Genomic DNA, 23,938 nt, shown 5'->3' on the forward strand with positions numbered 1-23,938 from the left:
CCTTCCCGTTGTTCGATGAGGGGCTTGTTTGTTGTCTGTTCATGAAGCTGAGAAGTTTTCTCGATTGACAACTCTCCTTTCGACCTCAAGTTCTTGTTACTGTCGTTAGAGATGCACACGTTGGTCCTCTCACTATCTGCATATGCCTGATATGTACCTATGCCTTGGTTTGATCAAACAATTCAACATTACTACAGCATTACTACGACATCGAGTTTTTGTATCTTTTTGGTCCTACACCCTACGTACAGACAACACGGCCAGGCGCATGTACACATGTACAGTCGAGTAATAAAAACATATTGAGGGCATTCCACGAGCGTGGCATACTACTCTGCCGTGCTTACAATCATTACAAACCTGCGAAAGTATTGGGATAACTGGATAAATTTCATGGTGGGAGCCCGACACTCCCAAACTCTGGGCTTTGCCGGCTGACGTCTAGCTTCTCCGCAAAATTGGACATTGGGAAGCACTAACCCAGAATTGGCATGCACTCTCTACGGTCCGCTCGCGCTATACTCAAAATAAGCCAAGCTTAAACTATCTTGGAAATTTCTGCTTAACCCCTAAGCCGACCTACGTGCCATTGGACATTCAGGCACGTGACTACGAAATCACGGCGGACAACCCATCGAACATTTTGTGAGGCGATCCGAAGGTATTTCCGCTGACCATCAACAGTGTCGCAGAATGTTGCAATGCAGCCCCAGCGGTGTCTACAGTGCGTCAATTTCGAATGTGATGATGTACTTGCGAAGATGTGATGACCTCCAGTGCAGTGTCGGAGCGCTGATGGCATCAGCTCGTGATCTTGGTGACGCATCTACAGGTAGAGTCAAGATATCGTAGATCCAGCGAGCGATCTCTGCTCATGAGTTCAAATTCCGTACGCGCAAACTATGTGAAGAAGGTTGCATATGGTATGAACAAAGGTGATAGATCGCTTAACAATTGGACTAAGCACTGCCCGTCATTGACCACTTGTTGACATCACTGCGCATGCACCCACCTATGTGGTATCAGATCGAGACAGCTCTCACAGGCGAATTTGACGCGCCCACCAGACTTGCGAAATCCGTAGATCGTTCTTCAAAGACAACCTCAAGTCCGTGAAGACATGCATACGACAGTGCCACGGACCTGAAATTGACAACTAACATGAACACATCTGGCAGATTAGCCAATTCATGTCAAGCACATATCATGAATACAATACGTAGTGCCAAAGTTTGTAGCTCGCAAAAACAAAGGTTCCTCGCAACTTCCAGATAATAACGGACAGGATCTTGTCTCGCGCCTCGATCATAGAACTCCAATCCACGGGTATGGCAATACTGGAGTCTGCATCGGGCGATGTCCAGGTGACTAATCTGATCTGCAAGCTGTGTTTTTTGATGAGTAATCAATCAGTACTCGACATCACCTTTCGGTGCGGCGTCGTCCCTGTGTCTGGCCTCTTGCCGTCTCCTCAGCTTTTCGCTGAAGGTGCATCCAGGCATAGCCTGATGTACGGCAGCTCTAATCATATTGGCTGCTGCCTGGCCATCGTGTGTCCCAGACCATCTCAGCACGTCGCGCAGGGACGCATACCAGTCTACGGCTCGAAAGACCACCGAGCCGACGGTCCTCGCTTGAGAGCCGACACCAGCGACCCACACATAATCTTGCCGACATTGCACGAGCAGGATTCTACATGCCACCAGGCACAAGAGCTATCGTTGAGGCGCGCGTGACGTTCGACTGTACGGCGCTTGTGGTCTATTCCCTCCACCGGGCGACACGTGAAGCGTCACCTCCTCGGGCCGGGAATTTTTGCTCGTTCCAACCACGCCCAAGTTCGTTGGTACAATGAAAGCTTGGAAATGGACTTTCACCGTGGCTTGCGCCCTTCTCGGCTTCAGAAGATGCGCCTAGAAAAAGCATGATCTGATCTTGCGCAGGGTACGTCTTGCGGGCCATGAATCTTTGCGCTGCTGAGGCTCGAATACACGAACCGATAGCCAACTAAACAAACGGTCCAGGGTTCGAGGCATGGATTTTGATCACGTGGAGCGGTCACATCTCAAGTCTGAGAGAATGTCTTGCGTTACGGAAAATATTGGGCTCACGGCATTGGGTGCATGCTGCTCAATATCATTTGAATAGCTGGATCACGGGATATAGTGGCATCACCCGCTCGCACCTCCATGCGACTCTTGCAAGTCTGATCTGAGCGAGGCTGAAAATCTTCGAACATGGAGTCTTTGCGCGATGGAGCTGCTTACGATAGAGAGTTCAAAGGATCTGTGCAGCGACAAGACTCCTGAGCTCGATTTTCTGGCTGGGCTGCTTCAAGATGCATCGCACTTTCGCGCCCTCATCGCCATATGGGCCTGTTCTGGATATGGTGCTGAGCGCGCAGATACCACTGCGGCCTGCAGTGACATACATGCTTTTGGTCTGCAATTCACAATTTTACAGCACGGTCATACAGAAGCCCCGCAAGCTCCAAGCTGCCAGTGCACTACGCCGAACGAAGGCTGCGGCACAAATTTCCGACCTTCTACGGCAACAATTGCGTCAAGAATCTACAAAGCGCACAGCCCGCCGGCGTCACGCGGTCACGCTACTACTTTCAGCAATACGATCGCGTGGTGGGTGCGGCCTCTCGACCATGCACAGGTTCACGCATGTGGTGAAGAAGCATCGATGACGGCAATGGCCACCTGTGAGCAATCATTACTCCTGACACGCACGCAGGATCCCTGGACGAAATTCATCTTGGAAGGAATGCTATCCAAGCTTGTGTTGATGCAAGCTCTACAAACCTTCATAAAGTCTTCGGAAAGATTTCGCTGCCAGAATGACAGGTGCTGTGGCCGAGTGGTCTAAGGTAAAATGCCAGATTGCCTTTCATATTCAATGTTCAAACTAACGCATTTCATAGGCGCTAGGTAAATATAGGCCTTGCAGTAACTCAGTTTCGAATCAGACTAACAACCTTCGAGCTTAAGGACCGAATTTTCATTCCACCCAGACGCTAGTCTTAACAGGCGTGGGTTCGAGTACGTCTCACTCAAAGGTTCAATTAACACACAGCAACCACTCACAGACCAGTAGATCCCACCGGCATCAATATGCAAATCTTTTTCGCTTTCTGTACAAAACGTCTTCGCTCGATATCACGAGCTTTTTGTTCGCCAAGCAGACTCTTACCCTAAGACGTCACGGTCATAGGGCTTCATGGTCTCAGAAGCAGCCCTGGAGCTTTATCGTGTGGAAATTGTCAACAAATGTTTTAAAATCTACTTACCTAGGTAGGTAGGTATATTTAGGTAACGACCGAGAAGAAACGTCATTTTTCAGGCACTCTATCTGCTGGTCAAGTAATCACCAGAGAATCGGGGAAGCCTCCAGCTGCTTTTGAACCTGAAAATTATCTTATCCATAGGTGCATTATTAGGTACCGAGGGACACTACATTACTAGGTATGCATGCATGCACACTTCGCAGCGATGAATAGTTGGGCAGGTCACTTCGGGTGTTACATGAGTTTGCCCATATCCTCTTGCGACCTGATCTTCATCAAGCAGCTGTTCTCCACGGACTTACACAATCGCCTATCATCACCATCTAAGTTGTAACAGCGTTGTGTCCACAATTCACCTGCCAACTGAGAACAGACTAGTTCAAGAAATTCATGCTCAAGACTGCGCTCAGATTCTGAACAAACTCTTGGCCATAAAGCCGATCGCAGCTCCTTGTCTTCCACTGAGGTCAATCTTCACCATTGGCAGTATCATGGGACTTCTTCCTGCCACGAATATTAGCGTCAGTGTGTCTGATTGAGCCACTAGATTTCTCAGCAATCTAAGGATAATGATAACCTTGAAACAGCATACCTCGCCAGCGCAGTCAGTGTCGCAATTTAGGGCATGTAGATCTTGCTCGAAGCACCCATCATCAGACCGATCAAACGACTATGAAGGTATGTTCAGCTGCTGAGCAACCCATGTGTCAGCAGTTTCGCCAAGCATAATTCGCCCGTCCTCAGATATCCCGTGGCACTGCCGACTGAATTCTCGCTCATCCGACTCTCGCGATGGGATCCGCTCACCAACAATGACTCCTACGTCACAAGATCGCGTAAGAGCTGTTGGCCTTAATCACATGTGGCGCATACCTTACCAATACTCTTAGCCTTGTCGATATGCGGACCTTAGTCGAAACACAAATGGTCACTTGCACATGGGCTTTAAGAGTTGGAAACTTGAAGAGATGGTCATCGAACGAAAGGATACTACTCGCTCTTCTGAGCCCAAGCCCAAGCACATAACTTGCGGCCTCGAAACAAGCAATACCAAGAGGGCACCAACGATCTGCAATCTGGCGCTCAGCTCATGATTATGTTCACCAAATCACTGCCACAACCACCTGCTCGCGCGAGTCGCAAGCCCCCAATTGCGGCAGCACTATATGATGTTGATCAATAAAAGCAAATCGTCATTTAGACTCCTGACGCTGTTACATAAGACCGCCAACCTGCTCCGCCTATCTTTTCCCCGTGCTATGACCTACGAGCCGACTTGCGTAGCCTATTGCAATGCTAAAGTGTTTCATAAATGGTCTACGGACATCAGGAGCAGATCGAATGTTGACATTGCCTGATATCGGCACCCCTGGTGCAGAGCCGAAGCACATACCGGCACTCCCAAAACGTTCTACTTCACGAGAACTTGCATCGCTCTAGCTTTGCTCACAATCCATTCCTATTATGATCCCCTTCCTTCGCCAACACTGTCAGGCACATCAACCATGGTCGAGCTTTGGTCGATATTCAAGGCGTTCACATAATTATGGCTTTACCAGCTGCGTTTTTCATGAGCGCCAGATGCGCTGATTGAGGCCAAAGATCACGATCTACGCGGTCCTCGGTGTCCAGCGACAAAGTTGGACTCAGCGGGTGCGATACAACGGCGAGCAGTAAACTCAGATGATGTGCTTGTATTGACGCGTCACCACAACCGACGGTCTTCATGAATCTGTATGGAGGCATGCGCATGGCAGCTGAGATTGCAGAATGCTTGAAAAGGATCTCGAAGCCCGATTCTACAGAATGGTATCGTTCTCCGGTAGTCCCTCTCCTTGCTGCATGACGCTCCCCTTGTACAGCTTTCAATTTCTTCCTCAGCGCCAGGCACAACTTGCCCGGACATACACATCAGCGATGATTGAAGACCGGCAACCAGCAATCATGATTCATCTGTAATGGGTGTATGTTCTTAAGCGTACTCTCGTTGCCTGGGAGGTGTTGGTGTTCATGAATATCGACTGCTGCGCTCAGGGGCTGTTTGGAGACTGTTTCGACCGTCAGTGGCAGGCCGATGGTCTCGAGATACGGCTTTGAGACAGACCAGGAAGGCGTTCTAGAATATGCCGCTCGTGTTGTCGCCTTGTAGAGCTGTAGAGCTGTAGAGCAGGATTGACGAGTTTGGTAGTGTATTCGTCCGTTACTGAGAATGTTGGAGCAATCAATCGCAATACCTTCAGGATGTATCCTTAAAGATAGCTTCATCACTGTTCGCAAAACCTGATCGTGTCGTCTGCTGCACGCACGCTCGGTTTGATCTATCGACTCTCCTAAATTGTATCCAATTGCTCAGTGGAGCCAAGCCCTGCCATTCCAAGGTTCTGAAACACTGGCATCTGAATGATATTCTTCTACTCGGCCTCGAGCACATGGATGGAGAAAACAAATTCGCATAGCTCGATAGCTGGAGGGTTAGGTGGGGTCAATGAGCGTTCCTATGAAATGTACAAGTGAAAATGCATCAAAGATGCCCCGGTTGCTAGCGTGTTTCAGGAGCGGGAGCATGCGAGGTTGGTGATGCTGTCAATGTGATGTTGGAAATTCTTAGAGTCTGATGCTTTGACTCTCGTCACGATCATCAAGCCTTTTGACGTGCACATAGTGCACGATTTAAAATTCTTCTTGATCACCAGCTCCTCGGTGACAACATGGGGTTTGCTATCGCGATCCCGAACTGCTCAAACAGATCTAATGATGATACAGGCCAAACAATCGAACCCCAAAGGCGCCGCGATGGGAGATCAAACGCGGGACCTGGAATGATCCCGGCACCAAGGCAGTTGCCCCTGGCCTGGCAACCAACTTTGAGGACCTCAAGGCCAAAGACGGAGCTGACACTCGTGACAAAAGTCGCGAATCAGCATGGTCGGCTGGACCTCCTGCGTCGCTGGTGGGCCCGTCTGCACAGAGTGCATCGGCGATGGCTCGCAAGCCAGCCGAGCCTGCGTTGGTCGACAGGCAGATCGACCCCACTTTGAACTGGGCGGACGAGATGGCGTCAAATGCGCCAGCCGACTCCGACCAGGAAGATGTGGCGGAATACACGGCGTCAGATGCGCCAGTCAACTCCGACCGCGAAGACGACGCGGCCAACTCCGACAAAGCCAGCATAGTCAGCTGGCTGTCAGAAATCAAGCCAATCGGCACGGCCAAAGCGCCTGCCGACGTCACACGTGCTCCCTCGAAGATCCCCGAAGGACAAAAGTCCCGAACGGACATCGAGGACGCCGAGATGACGGACGCTCCTGCAGTAACTGAGGCTCTACGAGTCGCTGCGAAGACTTCCTCTGAGGCGCAGTCTCAAGAAGTTGCCGCAAGCGCCGTGCAGCCGAATTCTGCACAATCTGCCACTGTCGTGGCCGCTCCGCTTGGCGATCATCAAGCCCAGAGCTCAACCCGTGTCCAGATGACATCGTGGAAAGAGTGGAAGGCTGCTGGCAATCCCGACTGCGAAGATTGCAAGTCCGTTGGTCTGGCTGGCCATCATTCCGGACCTTGTGATCCTGCTCGACGTGCAAAGGCAGTCGAAACCAAGCAGCGAAAGCAGAAGGAGTCTGCCGATAAGAAGGCCGCACGTGATGCCGAAAAGGCTGAGCGAGACGCCAAGAAGGCTGCCGCAAAGGCTGAACGTGACGCCGCAGAGGCTGAACGCGACGCCGAAAAGGCTCAGCGGCGAACGGTGTCTACGGACAATACCACGCGCAAGGCGCAGCGGCAACAGGCCGATCAGCCCCGCCCTGCAACCACCCCGGCTGTTGCCCAGCCGACTACAAAGGATTCAGGAGCCGTCACGGCTACCGAGTCCGATGCAGCCGCTGGAGCCGCGGACCAGGAAACGGGCGAAGCTCCTGCTGTGCCCCAAACCAAGGCCAATGCTGCGCCAAAAGGCGACAAGCAAAAGACCGGGTGGAAGGGCAAGGGAGCTCATGGCAGAGGTGAACAGACCGCGCCCCGATGCTCCAGATGCAATCAGTTTGGCCATCTGTTGCATCAATGCAATATGCCGCTGTGTCCGAGTTGTGGCAAACTCCACAGAGGTGGCTGCGCTTCTCGCTTGCCGAAGACCGAATTCCAACAGCGACTTGATCGCATGATGGACTTGGCCTCTAAATCGAAGACCGCATTCGAGGCGGATGCCTGGTCCACGCGGATCAAGGCGTTATGCGACAGCCAAGCTGTCGAAGAACCTCAAACAGGGAGCAAGCGACGAGCTCGTTCGCCTGATGAGGGATCCGCCGCCAAGCGGCATAAAGACAAGGACGCTTCTGAAAGTCGGCGTGATCGTCGTCGTCAGTAAAGTCTTTGCGGGCTGAGTTGTTGCACTCATCAAAAACATCCGAGCAAGGTTAAGCTCGTTAAAAAAACCACTCTCATGTCGTGCTCGCACTTTAACGTAGTGTGGGAGTCCAGTACCGCTACAGGCGGGAAGCCAAGACGAGCATAGAATACAGACCTTTCCCATCACTGCACGAAGTCGAGTCCCTTCGTCAAGGCATTGCAAAAATCATGTTCCGCGGAAAGACGTCCAGTCGAGCCAATATTGACATTAACGCAAAGCTTGATCGAGGGCCCACGCAACGGCTCACCCTTGGGATTTTTTAGGTCACGTGATCATGTGACATTCTACATGAATCTTGGTGCCAAGTTGTAGAGGATAGACAGGGCTATCAGGAATTGTTTCTACTGTTGTTCTACGAAGTGGTTCGGTTGAGATAATTCTTTTGTAAGAATAATTTGGAACTTCTACCGGCGTGGAGTTTCTCAGTAGGCTGAGTGTTCGTGTTTTCATTGCAAATGCGTTCATGGCAGTCTTCCTTGCAGACGTTCATCGATAGAAAGTACTTCGAAACTTTTGAACCGCTTTAGATACCGTATCGACTTCCGGTAACGCCACAACAACAGTAATCGATGTAGACCAACGCACTCCCGAGCACGCGCTGCATCAGACATGATCGATGGTGACCTCCATTGAGGATCGAACACTAGGAGACGGCGGTCGCCAGACTTCAATAACTCTATCCCAATAACAGTCAAAGAATGTGCAGGTCTTTGCAGGAAGAGTGGTGGGAGATCTAGTCCGCTTGCATGGAAGTACTGTTCGGCAAAGTCGAGCAACTCCTTCCATGCATATTTCCCACTGAATAAGTGCCCGGTGCACGCGATGTTCAGGCTTAACATCAGCGCTTCCACCTTGAATCCAAATCAGCAGCCGGTCGTACAGAGGGTGCATAGATTGATGATCGTACCTCCGACGTTCCGATGTGTTTTCGCGTGGATATGATGCCCCCTGTCTGTACCCGTCCATGTGAATTGTAACCATCATCCCATGCCTTCTCAATGGCTTCTTGAATCTGTGGGATGTTGTCATGATCGGAAAGTGATATGAGTTTCTCAGGACAGATGTGTCTGAGAGACAGAAGCAGCATCTGGATGTTGCGGTAGCCACAAAAGTGAGCACCTTCGGAGCGCGTCTTAAAGACCTGTGTAGCGTGTTTTGTACACAGGTGAGCTACTGCGATACTTTCATCCCGCTCGAGTAAGAAAGATAATATTGGTATCACCCCATTCAGATCGGTCGTCGAGCCATTCTCATCGGATATTAATGTCCAGAGTTTGCCGGGCATGCGCGTCTCAAATGCGTAAGGTCCAAGCTGGTTCTTCTATCCCGGGAGAATGTCAATGGACACGAAGCACCATATTGCATAAGAACAAACGACTCACTCCCAGTCGGCGCGCGTGTGATCCTAGCCCCGACATTCTCAATTGTGAAGCTTTCGTTTCAATGTTGAATTCGGTTAGAATGGGTAGTAGAAAGGCGTTCCATGTATGGCCATTCAGGGCTTTGTTCAAATATCGATCAAGGAAATATGTATTGTTGATGTCACGATGACCAAACTAGGTTGTAAATATTTGGTTTCCAGGTGGGTAATCAAGCCTGACCAGCAACGACCCCGTGGAATCAGTCCTGTTCAGAGCTTTCAACGAGACCATTTCCATACCAATAACAAGTAGACGAGCGATGACCACGTCCCAAGATCCGCTGGGCAAGGCGTGGAGGAATGACAAGCAGTGAACAAGATCGTCCGAGGATAGGGTTTGGGTTACCATCTAGGGTTTCCCGCGACAAGGAGCACAAAGCCGAACCTCAGGCATGATCGGTTGCGCCCGGCGTGGGAGCCAATGAGATCTGCGCAAAGGCGACATTACTCGCATCATAGAAATCCTGTCGTGACAGCTTCACCTTGCCACCAGAGCGGACATTTGGGAGAGTCTCTGTCCCGATCTCACGCCAAACGATCTGCACTGCACTCTCCACTCACAAAAATGTTCTCGACGACACGGCAAGCGACGGCATTGGCGCTGCGCGGTATGTCTAGCGAGAGACAACACGCGGAGCAGACATAATGGGACTGACACAAATACACAGTCAAGCCTGCCACCTCGCTCAACACATTCCGCGTCGCAGGACCTGCGGCATTCATCTCTTCATCGTCGAAAAAGCCGGCTGAAGCGACACCGACCCGAGCATTGGGACCAGCCAATGTCAAGGGCAACCCGGGCGCTCCTCCGCCCATGAAGAAGACTATGGGAACAGATGTACCATTGCCGAGTCAGGAGGGAAATAACAGTGTGGTGGAATATGCGCTGTAAGTGTAAATGACGCTGGTGAGGAGGATATCATACTCATACATGTTGGGCAGCACCACATTGGACGCGGTGGCCAACTGGGCACGACAAGGATCGCTCTGGCCCATGACATTCGGTCTCGCGTGCTGTGCTGTGGAAATGATGCACTTGTCAACGCCACGATATGACCAGGATCGCATGGGAATCATTTTCCGTGCCTCACCACGACAGTCGGATGTTATGATTGTGGCGGGTACATTAACCAACAAGATGGCACCAGCTTTGCGACAAGTTTACGACCAGATGCCCGATCCGCGATGGGTCATCAGCATGGGAAGCTGTGCTAATGGTGGAGGTTACTACCATTACAGTTACTCAGTCGTGCGCGGCTGTGACCGAATCGTGCCTGTCGACATCTACGTACCTGGCTGCCCACCAACCGCCGAGGCGCTGATGTTTGGCATCTTCCAGCTGCAGAAGAAGATGCGGCATACCAAGATTTCCCGTATGTGGTACCGCAAGTAGACGGTCGAATGGAAATTGGAGATGTGCGACAGGGAGGAGTGTAACAGTGATATTCGCTATAGAGTCGTCAAGGACGAGGAATCTGCACACGCTCTGCGAGACCAGGAGCTTTATTGATGCGTTGGCGTTTGGGCTAGACTTTGAACAGTCCACAATTTCTCTTTTGTTGTACATAGTGCATCGTCATGGAGCAAAGAAGTAGTTGCAGAACTTGCAAGATTATCGTCTCAAATGGGCCAGGTCGGAAATTATGGTGGATGTGCCCCGGTTGCCAAAAACGTGAAGCTCCCAATGACCACAGGAGCCAGTAGCAATTGCAACCTCGCAGTGCATGCATTGACAAAATTTGGCCACTACACGAGTGATTGCTCGACACGAGTCGATAGTGGACTGCACATCTTCGATTAGGTGCGCAGCACTTTTACAAGACGAATGGTCGTTGTGCTTAACTACTCAGTCCGGCTCTCCGTTGGGTACTAGAAGTCGTCCAAGGCTTTGTGATGCACCATTAAATTTGTGGGAGACATAGACGTATATAGCTTGGTCGTTACAGTACGAAGAAGTACAGCATGATTTTTCGAGTTCCGTCCTGCTGTCCTCGGCCATATATCCCGCATGTATGGCATACAGATGGATGAATCAAGATTGTTCGCTTGTTACCCGGAATCGACACAGATGTAGAGCTTGTACCACGAGCGACCAGAGACCGGGACGGATGTCATCATGATTATCACTAGTCAATCGAAATATATCAGGCGCCTTCCAAATCATCACTGATCGCGATCTTATTTAATGGAGATGTGGACATCACGAAATCACGTGAGTGTGAGCAGAGATCGGAATCGAGAGGGGTATCTTTCATCACACTCAACATCATCGAGTGCGGTGAAACACGTCAGGCGTAGAATGTCGGAAATTGCATTTACCAAAGAACTTTTCCTCCACGGCCCCACTGTCTATATGTCTTTTTATTATCCGGTGAAAGCGCCGGATATGATGTAAATAGATTGACTGATCATTGATGAGGATTACGTATATAGTTCACATTGAACATCATCCTCACTGACTCTTCAACATGCGCGACAGGATCATTTCAGATCAGCCTACGAAAAAGCATGGCCGAGCAAAAAAAAACCCAACACTGTGAGCTGCGCACCCTCTCGACCAATCCTCATGCAGGTCAACAGCGATTGGCGGGCCAGACGGGAGTACCTGACGCTAAAGCAGCGGCGCGACCCATGCAGATTTGAAACGGATAGATGATGGTTGTTCGTCCCAAGGTCATCTTCTGGTGCGTGGAATGTTGTCGTTGCGCCGAATTGATGACCCAACGTTGTATGGTCGCTGCGCGGGAAGCGGCCCTGAAGTGGAGAGCAAAAGGCACGGTGCACTGTCGATCAACGGTGAGGGCGTCGAGATCGAACGTGGACCACTGCGGTGGCGCTGTCGTCGACAGGTGTTTGATTGGTCACAGGGCGCGTCGCAAAAGGAGTCGTGGTAGTTGGCGCTTAAGCCGATGCGGACGCGTGAGGAGAAAAGGACAAAAATGTGACAGTCTACACACAATGCATAGCGAGGTGTCAGCCACAAGAGGAGGTCATATTGATCAAGCAGATCAATATATGAGCATTACTTGCTGTGAGAGGTAGACGATGGTGTTGCTATATGGATATTCCAGCGCCGTTCCTTTCCAGAAAAAACCCGCCCGGTGAAATCGTCGGGTATGAAAAGCCATGCTTACACTGCAGGAACACCGCGTTGTACTGCAATGCGGACCGAACAAAACAACAAAATCGAAATTGGGGTGACGTTTGCGGAACGGCCTTTGCTCCAATGTCCAACGTGGATACGTGCCAAACAGACCGAATATTGACGGCGCGTCAGCACGAGAAATTCGGTCGACGAAATATGTGTTGCTCGGCCCCATGAGATCGTGGCCTGAATAGAGTTGAGCCCGGTACGCGCCACGCCCGAGGGGAGGGCAAGTAGCAACATGGCTGATGAAGCAAACGGAACTCCTTTCCTCCTTACTATACAGCACAGTACCTCTTTCACCACACACATGTGTTGCACTTGTAATCTATGTGCACAGTACTGTATCTTATCTGTCAAACCCGTCGAAACGGCGGCAGACGCGCAGAGTTTCAGCCCTTTGCCAACTCTTTCCCGTCTCCTCACCCTCTCTCCCTGGTAAAGCGGAGGGTTCTCTCTCTTACACACACACCCACGCACGCCTCGATCCTCCTCAGGTATTCTTGTATTACTTTCTCTCTCAGCCTCGTCCTTCTCTTGGTGCCACCCACAGCACTACCTCTCACGCTCATTAATCAGTCGTTGAGAATTGAGCCAGGCCTGGTGCCCCCATCTGCCAAACCGTTTCGTTGCCCGTCGCATCGACCCGTCATTCTCTTGTCGATTCTACACATTCTCTTCCTGAGCCTTCTGCCGAGCTTGTCTTCTCTTGAATTGACAAACCACATTCATTCATTACTCACAATCGACTCGCAATCCTGCACACGTCTCGCCTTGCATTGCCCGTGAAGCGATGTTGTTGCAACAGACAGTGCCGCTTACGCTCCTTTAACGACACCAAATAGACTGGCAATCCACGACGCTCTTTGCAATTGCTCTTGACCGAATTCTCTTCTCGATATTCTTCTTGCTGCACCCTGTTGCGCAATTGCTTCATACGCTTTCCCGCTTCCTGAGGCCAAGCGACAGGATCGTGCTTCTCCAAGTCTCCGTTCACGACACCATATCACGAATCGAATCTCACAATTATAATATCCTTATCACCGAGAGCGAAAGGAAGCGGACATCCGTACCCACCGGCCGGAAAATCACCACAATATCTATACAAATCCCTCACCTCATCCACTCGCCAGATACCCCTTGGAAACCTTTCTCATCAACCTTCAAGAGCATCGTGTTCTGGGAAACAACCTCGGGTGATTACTAGGTCGGTGTCAGAACAGGACGATTATGCGCATTCCCGCCGATCTGCGCGCGCAGGCCCAGAATTTCGAGCGTATGGTGGATGATGCTGCTGCGGCTGGTCTCCAGAGCATCTCTCACATGATTTCCAAACGCGATGGAAAATGCGATCCCTCTACAGGGAATTGCTATACAAATGACAGTGCGACCATTCCCATCGTACTGGGGACAGTGTAGGTGGTTCAGGAACATCCGGAATTGCGTAAACCTGTCACTAACCAAGCCAACAGCATTCCTCTGTCCGCAGCATTAATTGTTCTTTTCATTCTGCACAGACGCAACAAGAAAAAGCTTCGCATTGAAGATGCCAATGACCCTCACAAGTCCCTCGATTTCGGACTTGATGGTGTGCCGAGCGCGTCTCGAGGCAATAAGCGCAACCCAGAGATGAGCAACAACGGCCTCGGCAGTAACGGACCTCCACGGAAGGCACTTGGACTGTCCATGGACATGAATCTCAGCAGCCCATATTTGCTTCCCAGCGGCTTGCGTGGCTCACGGGAATCCTTTCGCAGTATTTCCCGATCAATTACCGATGAGCATGATCCTTATCGACCCGTCGCGATGCTGCACAGTGACAGCGACTCAATACGATCAGGAAAAGCACCACGGATCAATGAACGTGCAGAGCAAGGTTCGCTTTATTCCCTCTCAATGGGAAATCAATCACACGAAAACTCAGGTCTCATGGCAAATGCGCGACCAATGTCACAATCGTATGCCGCACGGGCAAGTCCTACCTCACCTTATGAAGAATTTGCATCAAACGGTGCTCATTCTCCTACGCCGCATGCTACGGACATGGCTCCTCCTCCTCCACGCAAGCAGAGTCTAGCAATCTCCGGTAATGACCACCTACATTCATACGATGAACGCAATCTTCCGGCGACACCCGAGCCCGCTGTGCTCGACGTTGCTCCTCCGCGCACTTCCTCATATGCCATACCACCAAGGAAAGATTCTGCCGGCTCCCCCAACAATCGCCGCTCGAGCACGTATTCAGCGAAAAGACAATCGAGCATATATGGAGACGGAGCGGAAACAGTGCCAGATATCCCCGTTGCGCCTATACCTCATCTATCACTTGATCTTCCACCGGGTATGGTGTTTGCGACAGAAGATGATGAATACGAAGACGAACACAACATGAGCCCAACGCCACAGATACATGCACCCAAACCCATGTCAACCCAGCGGGCTTCAGTTGTAGTCGACAATACGCGGTTATCGGTCTGGCAGGGCGGAAACAACAGGCTTTCTGTCGTCGGGCTACGACCGCTTCCTCCGGACATTCCAGATGACAATCCAGAAGTGCGCGCGAATAGAATTCGTTCGTTCTACCGCGAGTACTTTGACGAGAGCAAACCGAACCCGACCAACGGGCATTTCGAAGAAGAATATGACCCCGCCTTCCTAGACGCCTACGACACTTATATCCCAGGAAGCAAACCTTTCGCGCAAGGACCGGGTCGGAGAGCGTTCACGCCACCACCTCGAGGCCCTCCTCGTGGTAGCGGACATTCCGACAACCGCCCACGGAAATTTTCAACATCGTCTGCCGGACCTCGAGGACGAAAGGGACCTCCGGCCAAGAAAATGCCGCCTCCAATGACTCTTACGAGCTTGCCCACTCCCTACCTTCTCAAGGAGGATTCTGTAGTTTTCAATCCGATCGACTTTGCCCCTCCAAGCACTTTCCGCAATCTGCAACACGGTTCTCGACCAGATTCTCCAGCCGGAACACCGCGACCCTACTCACCTGCCGTCAGAGCGTTCACCCCGCTCGCATCGTCTTTTGACACTCTCACAGTTATGCCCTCACCGCATGAACTTCGCAAGAGTTCGACCTTCACTGCCTTGGACTTTGCGCTACCGAGCCGCATCCGCGACCCGAATGCCAGCCTTAGCCCGAGCGACGCAGGTTCAATTCGAAGCTATCGCTCAGGTATCTCGGCGATGCAGTCTGATGCCATTCGCCAAGGCGCTTACCGTGTGAGCCGCATCCCCAAGGATATGGTCACAACTCGGGATGACTTTGCATCACAATTAAAACCACGCATGAACCTGGTCGAGAAAGCATAGAGGGCGGATTTCGCTTCTCCTTTCGCTATCGGAAACGTCATGGACATTTCACGTTGTCTCTTCATCACTACACGAACCCTTGTTTTTCTGATTGGGAAAATATTCAAGTCTGGCGCAGGTGGCGATTATTCCGTTTCACATCATTATTTTCCATCACCAATATAGACTTTTCTTGGGAGCCCCTTTTGGACGGGACTGAAAACTCGGGACCAATGATCGCATCTTTTATCCTGCCTGCAAGGCATTTTTTTCTTAACTATTTTACCTGCTCTGCGCGGACGGCATCGCGCAATATAACGATTGCAACAGCATTTATCTGCATCAAATAACCATTTCCCTTCTCAAAATTTCGAATTTTCTCCTGATCCGTTTTCGTGTGACTGGATAGTGAATCTGCATTGGGTGACCATCTACATGACTGTCGGGGTAGTACAGTGAAGAGTACGTTACTACTGTCACCAAGAGCAAGTTCGATAGGCCGAGTTTCACTCTGGACGGCATGCGTATGAACAGTAAGATGGCATTATTACAACAGGTATTCTCGCGGACGCTCATCGAAGGCCAGAGCATCAACCTAGCTCCACATGCTTCGTAGTTCGTACGTCGTTTGAACAGGACCGCAGAGCCTGTCTTATTCCAGGACCATTGACATGTGCATGCATCAAGCACCGATGAAACACGCAAGAAACAAAGTGATTGTACGCAGGAAGTAAACGCGGAGCAATCTGGGCACCAAATACTCGACTTGCCATGCATGACCGGTCAACAAACAGGACATTCCCACACGAGCAGCATTTCCTCTCTCTGGTCACTGCAATTTCCTCGATGCTGATTTAAACACTCAGCGAGCAGACACTGTCATGCATACAGCTGCTGGTCAGTGGTGAACTGGATTGCATATAAGAAACACTTATTGCACGACACACGTATCAGCATGTGAAACACGTACTACCCTTTGCTGATCCCATCGAGGGAACCATGGATCTGCATTGTACGTGAGCCTTGGAATACCTGCAGCAGGTGGAAGCTACTCAATCTGCGCCGTAATCCTCAACATGGGTTAGCCTGGCCCATCAACTTGGTATGATTGGTGCGGAAGAGGAAATAGACTTCAAGGAGGGATGAGTTCCTCCGAACTAGGCTTTACCCTGTTCGTCGATTTGTTCCCTCTAGATCAAATTAACATTTTTATTATCTTCCAGCACGGATGCTTGTTGGATTGGCTATCAACCCCATTCGCGCAACGGTTCCTTTCGAATGCCGGGGTTGTTGATGTCCCACCATGACGGAGAGATGAAAGGGCGGGTTGCACGGCAGGAAACATCATGTGATTGACCACGCTCCCGTCCGTGGAACGGTCGTTCAAACCCGTCGAGCGCATGTGTCCACGGAAATAAACGCGCATACACCCGCGAGGCTCCGCGCGCCCTCTTTTCGTTCCTCCTCCGTCCTGTTATTGTCAACCCGTCGGTGCCAGCCCTCTTTCCTCCTCTGTACATTTACTTCATACTTGATTGTGGCTTCTGTGTTCATCTGTGGTTGTTTATCCGGTCGTTTCATTTCCTCTCCATTCACACACTCCTTTCGATTCTTCTGCGTTGCCGATAACATTAAAGGGCTCCTCTAAAACAGTTCGATTTTTGCTTTCTTCGCCAGCATCTTTCATCGTGATATAGCCCACGTTTGTGTCGTTGAAAACAACCAGCATTCCTCGCTTCCCATCTTCGGTCTACAATCGCCATGTACGCCTCCGCCATCCTCTTCGCGGCTGCCGCCAGCCTCGTCGCTGCGCAGACATCATCGTCATCTGGACCTGTCTCGGGATGCGGCAGCCAGATCGACATCATCATCCAAACTTGCGTTGCGACCGAAAAGGCTCAGCTTGACAACTGCAAGCCTAACGACTGGGACTGCCTGTGCGAGCAGAGCAACAATGTCTTGACCTGCTACAACAACTGCCCATCGGACCCCAACCGATTCGGCGTTGAGCAGACCAAAGTGTCCTACTGCAATGCTGCCAAAGCGTGAGTCCGCCTTGCCAAATGGTTATCGCCTCTCAATCCGATCAAGAGGATCGAGTGAAAGACGCAGATGAGATGCCAGAAAGGATGATTTACTGAACCTGCCGCTAGTTACCCAACCCACGCCACGACCACCATCTTGTCCAGCACTACGACTTCATCCAACACCGCTTCGCGTACTTCTACTTCCTCCACGAACGCAATCAATGCCGTCTCTCCATCACCCTCCAGCCCGACCCACACTGGCGCCGCCACAGTCTTGCTTGCGCCTGCAGGTGCTGTCGTAGCCATCTTTGGCGCGCTCGCGCTGTTCTAAGCTGGAGACGTGGTTGTCCAGGCCGAGATCGGAATATGTATTTTTGAAGAGTTGGTTCGAACAAAGTCCACGTTTGTATTTGCGAGGAAATCCTGCGTATATTCCAAAGACCATGTCCGGTTTGTCGATTTCTATTACACAATGATTGAAATCGGAGGGTTGGAAAGGAAAAGAGATGGACTGTCTCCTTGCCCAGTCTGCCTTTGTACATTACTTCGTGCTACTGTCTTGGAAAACTAATCTGAAAGCTTACTTCACTACTGTACATCTTCAGATTATCCTCACACATTTTCTTCATGATCCTCAAGCAAGTCCATCAGTCGAGTTGTCTTTGCTTAACAAGAGGACCTCGGTTTCCATCGTCATGTACAGTCTGAAGCTGCTCCGTGTATGGCTCCTATATCGTGTTGGGGGCTGAAAGCATTACACAACTTGATCGTTACACATTTCATTATGTATGGCTATTCCGACTTCTCATTCTGCCGATCGCTCACTACAACGGAGGAGTGTCCACAAAGCAGTGCTTTGCAAAGGCCTCGGGGTATCGCGCACCAGCTGGCTCAGCTGCCTCACTCGCCTTGCGAATCTCCGCATCCTCTTCCGCCGACAACTTGATCTTCAACGCCGCAAGGTTCTCCTCGAGACGCTGAATGTTGGTGGTGCCCGGGATCTGAATAGAGACGTGGTCAGTGATGAGCGTAGCGAGGGTTCCAACTCGCGAGCATAACGTACCGGGAAGATGTCATCACCCTGAGCGAGCAGCCATGCCAATGTCAATTGAGAGGGAGTGGCATTCTTCTTGGCAGCAAGCTCGGTAATCTGATCGACGAGCTTCAAGTTCTTTGGGAAGTTCTCCTCAGAGAATCGCGGAGCCTAGTTTGAAAGCCATTGATCAGCATAGTCCACTCTCGAAGGGTCGGCTGTACTACATACGTAGGCACGAAAGTCACCCTCTCCGAAGTCGGCACGGCTGCGAAGCTTGCCTCCGAGAATACCTCGACCGATGGGCGAGTAAGCCACAATGGCGGTGCCGAGCTCACGTGCAGTCTTGAGCAGGTCGATTTGAGGGTTCTCAATGTCCAAAGAGAACGGTCTAAAGACGGAGGGATTGTTCAGCATATGATCATTGCCTGTCACAGCACTATTCGCTGTTGTGTAGAAAATGGAGGCTCACGAGTATTCGATTTGCACAGCATCGATGTGAACAACTTTGCTTGCACGGCGCAGAGATTCGCTGCTGCACTCGGATAGACCGATGTAGCGGATCTTGCCCTCATCTTGCAGCTTCTTGAGCTCAGTGACGGTCTTCTCTACAGGAGTCACACCATCGAGACCTGAGTGTGATCACAATCCGGTGTTAGCGAATTGCATGGATGTGTATCATTTGACGGCACTAACGGTGAGCGTAGTAGAGATCAATTTGCTTGACCTTCAGCCGAGCAAGGGACTTTTCACAAGCAGCGCGCGCATATTCGGGAGTGCTGTCGACGCTACGGTTGCCCTGGTCATCGACCCTGTTGGCGAACTTGGTCGCGAGGAAGATTTTCTCGCGCTTCTCCGGGTTTGACTCGAACCACTTGCCTGTAGGACACGAGAGCGATTAGCACCAGAAGCCTTCATCATGACTGCCTTTTTGATGATCGTATGATGGTGATATATCGGCAACCATCTCTTATGACCATCGATGGGAAGATGGGCCTACCAAGCAAGTCCTCATTGTCGCCGTACATATCCGCAGAGTCCCAGAACAATTCGCCTCTAGCATATGCCGCATCGAGGATTGCAAATCGTTCCGCATCAGGCTTTGGCTGGCCGTAGAAGGCGCTCAGTCCCATGAGACCCCATCCAAGGGCAGTGACATGTGGACCATTGCGGCCAAGCTTGCGAGTAGGAAGCTTGTTACCGATAGCACCACCGGTGGCAGCACCGAGGGTGTTTGAGACAGCAGCGACAGCAGCAGACATTGTGATTGATTGTTGAGTTGTGGATTTGATTCTGTACCTTGAGGTTGCACTGCGAATAAGAGGAATAGGCTTCTCCTTATATATAAGTCTTCCGGAAGGGCTGCGGAAACATGAATCATTTCTGCAATATCGTCAGCCCCACTACTCGGTATTTCCATCCATGTTACACTCTGGACATGACGCTTAAGCTGTAGTGACGTGATTTCGTGTCGTGTACAGGGTTCGACGCGGAGATAGTGGAGTTATCTCCGCGAACGGGCATTACATCAAGGCTCTGCAGGTGCTCAGCCAACATAAAAACCCACCTAGCACCTAGGTAGTGCTAGTAAGCCCTTCTCAACGACCCAGAGAAACCTGGACACACGATGGTTTGTTTAGTAGTGCTACAGAAAGAGGGTCGTCGCGATCAGTGTCGCTATTCGAGTGTATGGCTCAATTTGACCGGTGTCGGCTGTTGAGCCCCTTAGATCAAAGAGCCCATGAAATTTTGATCAAACAAGCTGCTCTGTGCTGGACCATTGGCTCGATGTAAATCACGCACTACATCAAGTCAACCACTGGCTTTGGGGCTGTTATGTTGGCATTTCTATTTCATAAAACCAAATCCTCCGGTCAACAGATGTGGCTCGTGAGAGAATTAAGGCCTACAAGCCGCCGAAATGTCCTAAATCCGCCTACGTGCATGGCTGCTATGGCACGAATCGTTCGAGTGAATGAGCCGAGATCCTGTGGAACACTTCCAGCAACTTCGACACTCGAGTTGACTCAAGCTAGTGGAGCGAGCGAGCGAGCGAACTTGCACAAACCAAGGACAGGTGATCACAACATTTTGGCACGCGATTGGAGAAAAAGAACGCTTTTAAACATGTAATTGTGATGTACAATTTCGAAGAATGATACTTCGCGACCGTCATTTGACGTCAATCATTGAAACAGTAGTCGAAGTAGAAGAAATCCAAGCAAAGAACCAAAAATAGCCTTCTTGCCCCGGTCATATCGTAAAATGCCGAGCGCGCAGATAGGACATGACATAACGCCAAACACCATGCTTGAAATATTGACCACGCCAGCCCAAAAACGGCCATCGATTCTCCAAATGAACAATTGGGCGGCGTCAAAATTAATCCGAGTCGATCCAGTCGATGGCTTTTGTCATTCAGCCGCGCTTCTTTCGCGGTGCTCAGCGTCTGGGCTTCGCTGAGGTTTCCCACCTTCATCAGTCACTATTCCCAATCCGAGTATGCGCCGTCGACGATGTCCACTTTCAAATTTACGCATCGCGCTAGGTCTTGACGACAGCGATGACGCCGATAGACGTGATCCAGTAACATTGTCCGCCTTGGGATAGTCGACGATCTTGCTGAGCTTGGGCAGCAAAGACAATGCGAACGGATAGATACAGCCTGCGGCAAATACCGCAGCTCCGACGACCAATGCAGATGATGCTGATCGGCCTCCAGTGACGAGTGCACTGGAAATCGGCGAGAACACCGCTCCGCCACCAATAGCGGACGTGAGCATTACGCTGGCAAGACGGGTGTGTCGTCCCATGCCACGCAAGCCTTGAGCAAATATCAGGGCGAAAATGGGGCCCTCCATGAAGTAGACCATGATGAAGCACGCGATGGCTGTGTCGCCTGTGAAGTGCATACTCAAAGCTGTAAAGACGACGGCACCAACGGAGAAGAATGCCAATAAGTATCGAGGCTTGATGAAGAAGCCCAATCCGGCAGCCACGAATCGTGAGACAGCGAATGCTGTATGCGCAATGGCAGAGTAGGTCGATACACTCAATGACAATGCTGGCGAGTCAGGATAGATGACGTCTGTGAAGTAGGTGGAGAAGATAGTGGCGTTGACCTCTTGTCCGCCGACGTAACAGAATTGACTAAAGACTGCCAACCCGAGGGCAATCCAGATTATTGGTAGTCTCCGTTGACCACCAAATGGAACGGTAGCCTCGTTAGCACCATCGGCCCTCTCATCAGCATCAGCTAGCTCTGCATCCGTTGCACCAGGCAAAGGGACGTAAACGTAGATCATTCCCAGAATCACTGTAGCTAGAGACATGCCGAGATAAGCCCACTGAGTGTTGACTAAAGAAGGAGCATCATCGATCCGACCGAGGAATGCCTTTTCTGCGATCAAAGGCGCAACGATACTGCCGATAGCTTGGAGACCCTGACTGATGTTCAAACGAATCTCACCATATCCGGGAGGTCCACAAAGCATGATGAATGGGTTGCATGCCGTTTCGAGGATGGAAAGGCCAAAGCCAACGATAAAATTAGTCACCACAAATGTTGGCCAGGACGTCAGAACGGCCGCAGGCCAAAATATGAGTAGGCCTGCAGCATAAATGAACATGCCGATTGGGAAACATGATCGAAACCCCCAATGTTTCAAAACGAGGCGGCCAACTGTCCAAGGCCCAACAAAGTATCCGGCAAAGTAGGCGCTGTGGATGCCGACCGTCTGACTTGAAGTGACGTTGGCGACAATTTGGAATTGTCGGTTGAGTACGTTAAGCAGACCATATTCGAAACCCCAGATGAAGAATAGCAAAGTGACCATTGAGATTGGAAAAATCGACTCGCGGTGGGTCATTTGTACCATACTCTTATGGCGCTTAACATTGACAAAGTCAAAAAATGTTGCTGACCCAGGTGGAGCCGTGTCGCGAGAAGTGTTCGTGATGGCCGTTGTTGTACGCTGAATTACCTGACTCTCGTTCATGTCTGGCGTCGTCAGAAAATCGATCATGTCCATTGGTCCACCGACACCTGAATCAAGCGAGCCACCAAAGTCGCGGGGATGGACATCCTCTGGGTACTCCACGCGAGGGCTCATATCTGGAGGGCGATTGATGTCGACCGGGTCAGACTTCTCCATTGGCGAGGCCGCTCGCGTAGTCTCGCCCGGATCCTTGAGCATTGATGGTAGGAAGCGTGCGACAAGTGGCTTGAGCGCTGGCACACAAGCGCACATGATTCCGACATGCACCTCGATTGCTGTCCAAAGGTATGTATAGGACAAGAACCAGGACGAGTCGATCATCTCGTCCGCCGCAATATCCGATGGTTGTCCGTTCAGTCTTTGAATCGCAGCTAGTCGAGCCTCCGATGCGTCTTGTAGATACGAGATCCTGACAACGTCCACAATCGCCACGAACAGACCTGCACTGAATGTCACCACGAGGATGATCTTTTGCTTTCGTGGCAGACGCATAGCTGTAATAATTGGCATTGGCAGGAGCAGTAGCGCTAGATCCGTAATGAGGTTGAGCGGTACAGACGCCAGATATATTGTCAAGACGTCCGTACATTGTGCACCGGCTGGCACCACCAAGTCAAACACTGCTGAAATGGGACGACATTGAAAGATTGTTCCCATGGTGAGCGCGAAACCACCCGCATTCACAACCACCAGGGTTGCGATGCAAGCCCACCTGAAGGTTCGATCCGCTGCGGAGAGACTCAGATAGAACATCAGGATGGATGTCTTGGTTGTCATGAGCGCAGGTTGATACATGATGCTGACGGCGTAGATCGCCTTCCGCAGAGTCCGTGTCCAATCTGAAGGAACATTTCTCTCATGCCGTCCCAAGCCGTTCGCAGCGGCAAGACATACTCCGATCGATAGCCCTGTCGCAATGGTCCAAGCCAGGCCAATGATATAGTCATCTCGCAGAATGCGCTTTACGATTGCACCACGGGAAATGAAACGGCCGATGACGAAAACCGTGGACAATGCCCACATCAAGATGGTGATGCCGAGAACAAGACCGCTGCGACCATGGAAGGCATGGTGCTGTTCATCATGGGCGTTGCTCGCCATGTCATCCTTGTTCGATGGCCAGGCTGTGGCGACGGACCATCGTTCAAAGCGTGATCGCGATCCCAATTATGGTCTTTTTAGACTTTTTTGGGCATGCGATCGGTTTTTGACACCGATAGCTTCCCAATCTGTTGGACGGCTGTGCGTAGTTGTTTATGGTCGCGAACCCTCGCTCGTTTCGAAAATTCTTTATTTCGATTGCTGGTGACGTCGTTCGGTC

The 23,938-nt window shown here is 50.9% G+C and overlaps 10 protein-coding genes across 10 annotated transcripts; 6 read left to right on the forward strand and 4 right to left on the reverse strand.

The window, feature by feature from the left end:
• Positions 1-2,253: 2,253 nt before the first annotated feature.
• On the forward strand, positions 2,254-2,874 carry K489DRAFT_372788 (uncharacterized protein; the record flags this gene model as incomplete). The annotated part of the gene is made up of 1 exon (XM_033603365.1): positions 2,254-2,874. One exon carries the CDS (start codon positions 2,254-2,256, stop codon positions 2,872-2,874), a length of 621 nt encoding a protein of 206 aa, XP_033457311.1.
• Positions 2,875-4,596: 1,722 nt separating this feature from the next.
• K489DRAFT_383068 (uncharacterized protein) lies at positions 4,597-5,486 on the reverse strand. The gene is made up of 2 exons (XM_033605509.1): positions 5,397-5,486; positions 4,597-5,340 (listed from the first exon to the last, which is right to left on the reverse strand). The coding sequence occupies exon 2, from the start codon at positions 5,042-5,044 to the stop codon at positions 4,829-4,831; it is 216 nt and encodes a 71-aa protein (XP_033457312.1). The 5' UTR covers positions 5,045-5,340; positions 5,397-5,486; the 3' UTR covers positions 4,597-4,828.
• A 514-nt stretch (positions 5,487-6,000) lies between these two features.
• K489DRAFT_372789 (uncharacterized protein) lies at positions 6,001-7,649 on the forward strand (the record flags this gene model as incomplete). The annotated part of the gene is made up of 2 exons (XM_033603366.1): positions 6,001-6,005; positions 6,056-7,649. 2 exons carry the CDS (start codon positions 6,001-6,003, stop codon positions 7,647-7,649), a joined length of 1,599 nt encoding a protein of 532 aa, XP_033457313.1.
• Positions 7,650-8,095: 446 nt separating this feature from the next.
• K489DRAFT_383070 (uncharacterized protein) lies at positions 8,096-9,284 on the reverse strand. Its single transcript, XM_033605510.1, has 3 exons — positions 9,074-9,284; positions 8,599-9,012; positions 8,096-8,542 (listed from the first exon to the last, which is right to left on the reverse strand). Exons 1-3 carry the CDS (start codon positions 9,107-9,109, stop codon positions 8,153-8,155), a joined length of 840 nt encoding a protein of 279 aa, XP_033457314.1. The 5' UTR covers positions 9,110-9,284; the 3' UTR covers positions 8,096-8,152.
• A 381-nt stretch (positions 9,285-9,665) lies between these two features.
• K489DRAFT_343349 (NADH-quinone oxidoreductase) lies at positions 9,666-10,815 on the forward strand. Its single transcript, XM_033602306.1, has 3 exons — positions 9,666-9,719; positions 9,780-9,999; positions 10,054-10,815. The coding sequence occupies exons 1-3, from the start codon at positions 9,677-9,679 to the stop codon at positions 10,502-10,504; spliced, it is 714 nt and encodes a 237-aa protein (XP_033457315.1). The 5' UTR covers positions 9,666-9,676; the 3' UTR covers positions 10,505-10,815.
• Positions 10,816-12,439: 1,624 nt separating this feature from the next.
• K489DRAFT_52079 (uncharacterized protein) lies at positions 12,440-13,320 on the forward strand. Its single transcript, XM_033608692.1, has one exon. It carries the CDS (start codon positions 12,587-12,589, stop codon positions 13,043-13,045), a length of 459 nt encoding a protein of 152 aa, XP_033457316.1. The 5' UTR covers positions 12,440-12,586; the 3' UTR covers positions 13,046-13,320.
• A 166-nt stretch (positions 13,321-13,486) lies between these two features.
• K489DRAFT_412250 (uncharacterized protein) lies at positions 13,487-15,580 on the forward strand (the record flags this gene model as incomplete). Its single annotated transcript, XM_033607910.1, has 2 exons — positions 13,487-13,671; positions 13,729-15,580. 2 exons carry the CDS (start codon positions 13,487-13,489, stop codon positions 15,578-15,580), a joined length of 2,037 nt encoding a protein of 678 aa, XP_033457317.1.
• A 1,404-nt stretch (positions 15,581-16,984) lies between these two features.
• Positions 16,985-18,037, forward strand: K489DRAFT_433703 (uncharacterized protein). Its single transcript, XM_033608527.1, has 2 exons — positions 16,985-17,604; positions 17,713-18,037. The coding sequence occupies exons 1-2, from the start codon at positions 17,321-17,323 to the stop codon at positions 17,915-17,917; spliced, it is 489 nt and encodes a 162-aa protein (XP_033457318.1). The 5' UTR covers positions 16,985-17,320; the 3' UTR covers positions 17,918-18,037.
• A 132-nt stretch (positions 18,038-18,169) lies between these two features.
• Positions 18,170-20,031, reverse strand: K489DRAFT_383075 (Aldo/keto reductase). Its single transcript, XM_033605511.1, has 6 exons — positions 19,620-20,031; positions 19,316-19,498; positions 19,092-19,251; positions 18,851-19,010; positions 18,650-18,790; positions 18,170-18,587 (listed from the first exon to the last, which is right to left on the reverse strand). Exons 1-6 carry the CDS (start codon positions 19,879-19,881, stop codon positions 18,411-18,413), a joined length of 1,083 nt encoding a protein of 360 aa, XP_033457319.1. The 5' UTR covers positions 19,882-20,031; the 3' UTR covers positions 18,170-18,410.
• A 1,002-nt stretch (positions 20,032-21,033) lies between these two features.
• K489DRAFT_324676 (MFS general substrate transporter) lies at positions 21,034-23,718 on the reverse strand (the record flags this gene model as incomplete). The annotated part of the gene is made up of 1 exon (XM_033601781.1): positions 21,034-23,718. One exon carries the CDS (start codon positions 23,716-23,718, stop codon positions 21,034-21,036), a length of 2,685 nt encoding a protein of 894 aa, XP_033457320.1.
• Positions 23,719-23,938: the final 220 nt, after the last annotated feature.

Source organism: Dissoconium aciculare (genome assembly GCF_010015565.1).
Source record: "Dissoconium aciculare CBS 342.82 unplaced genomic scaffold K489scaffold_11, whole genome shotgun sequence".
Classification (NCBI taxonomy): Eukaryota; Fungi; Ascomycota; class Dothideomycetes; order Mycosphaerellales; family Dissoconiaceae; genus Dissoconium; species Dissoconium aciculare.

What these genes read in the sequence shown, in the direction of transcription:
- K489DRAFT_383068 (XM_033605509.1), bottom strand. Translation starts at nt 5,044, where the DNA reads ATGCGCATGCCTCCATACAGATTCATGAAGACCGTCGGTTGTGGTGAC.
- K489DRAFT_383070 (XM_033605510.1), bottom strand. Translation starts at nt 9,109, where the DNA reads ATGTCGGGGCTAGGATCACACGCGCGCCGACTGGGA. An exon ending in CACACGCGCGCCGACTGGGA is followed by an intron (nt 9,013 to 9,073) that starts GTGAGTCGTTTG and finishes CTCCCGGGATAG; the next exon opens with AAGAACCAGCTTGGACCTTA. An exon ending in AACACATCGGAACGTCGGAG is followed by an intron (nt 8,543 to 8,598) that starts GTACGATCATCA and finishes TTTGGATTCAAG; the next exon opens with GTGGAAGCGCTGATGTTAAG.
- K489DRAFT_343349 (XM_033602306.1), top strand. Translation starts at nt 9,677, where the DNA reads ATGTTCTCGACGACACGGCAAGCGACGGCATTGGCGCTGCGCG. An exon ending in GACGGCATTGGCGCTGCGCG is followed by an intron (nt 9,720 to 9,779) that starts GTATGTCTAGCG and finishes ACAAATACACAG; the next exon opens with TCAAGCCTGCCACCTCGCTC. An exon ending in AGTGTGGTGGAATATGCGCT is followed by an intron (nt 10,000 to 10,053) that starts GTAAGTGTAAAT and finishes CATGTTGGGCAG; the next exon opens with CACCACATTGGACGCGGTGG.
- K489DRAFT_52079 (XM_033608692.1), top strand. Translation starts at nt 12,587, where the DNA reads ATGTGCACAGTACTGTATCTTATCTGTCAAACCCGTCGAAACGGCGGC.
- K489DRAFT_433703 (XM_033608527.1), top strand. Translation starts at nt 17,321, where the DNA reads ATGTACGCCTCCGCCATCCTCTTCGCGGCTGCCGCCAGCCTCGTCGCT. An exon ending in TACTGCAATGCTGCCAAAGC is followed by an intron (nt 17,605 to 17,712) that starts GTGAGTCCGCCT and finishes ACCTGCCGCTAG; the next exon opens with TTACCCAACCCACGCCACGA.
- K489DRAFT_383075 (XM_033605511.1), bottom strand. Translation starts at nt 19,881, where the DNA reads ATGTCTGCTGCTGTCGCTGCTGTCTCAAACACCCTCGGTGCTGCCACC. An exon ending in TGATCTCTACTACGCTCACC is followed by an intron (nt 19,252 to 19,315) that starts GTTAGTGCCGTC and finishes GATCACACTCAG; the next exon opens with GTCTCGATGGTGTGACTCCT. An exon ending in AGGGTGATGACATCTTCCCG is followed by an intron (nt 18,588 to 18,649) that starts GTACGTTATGCT and finishes GTCTCTATTCAG; the next exon opens with ATCCCGGGCACCACCAACAT.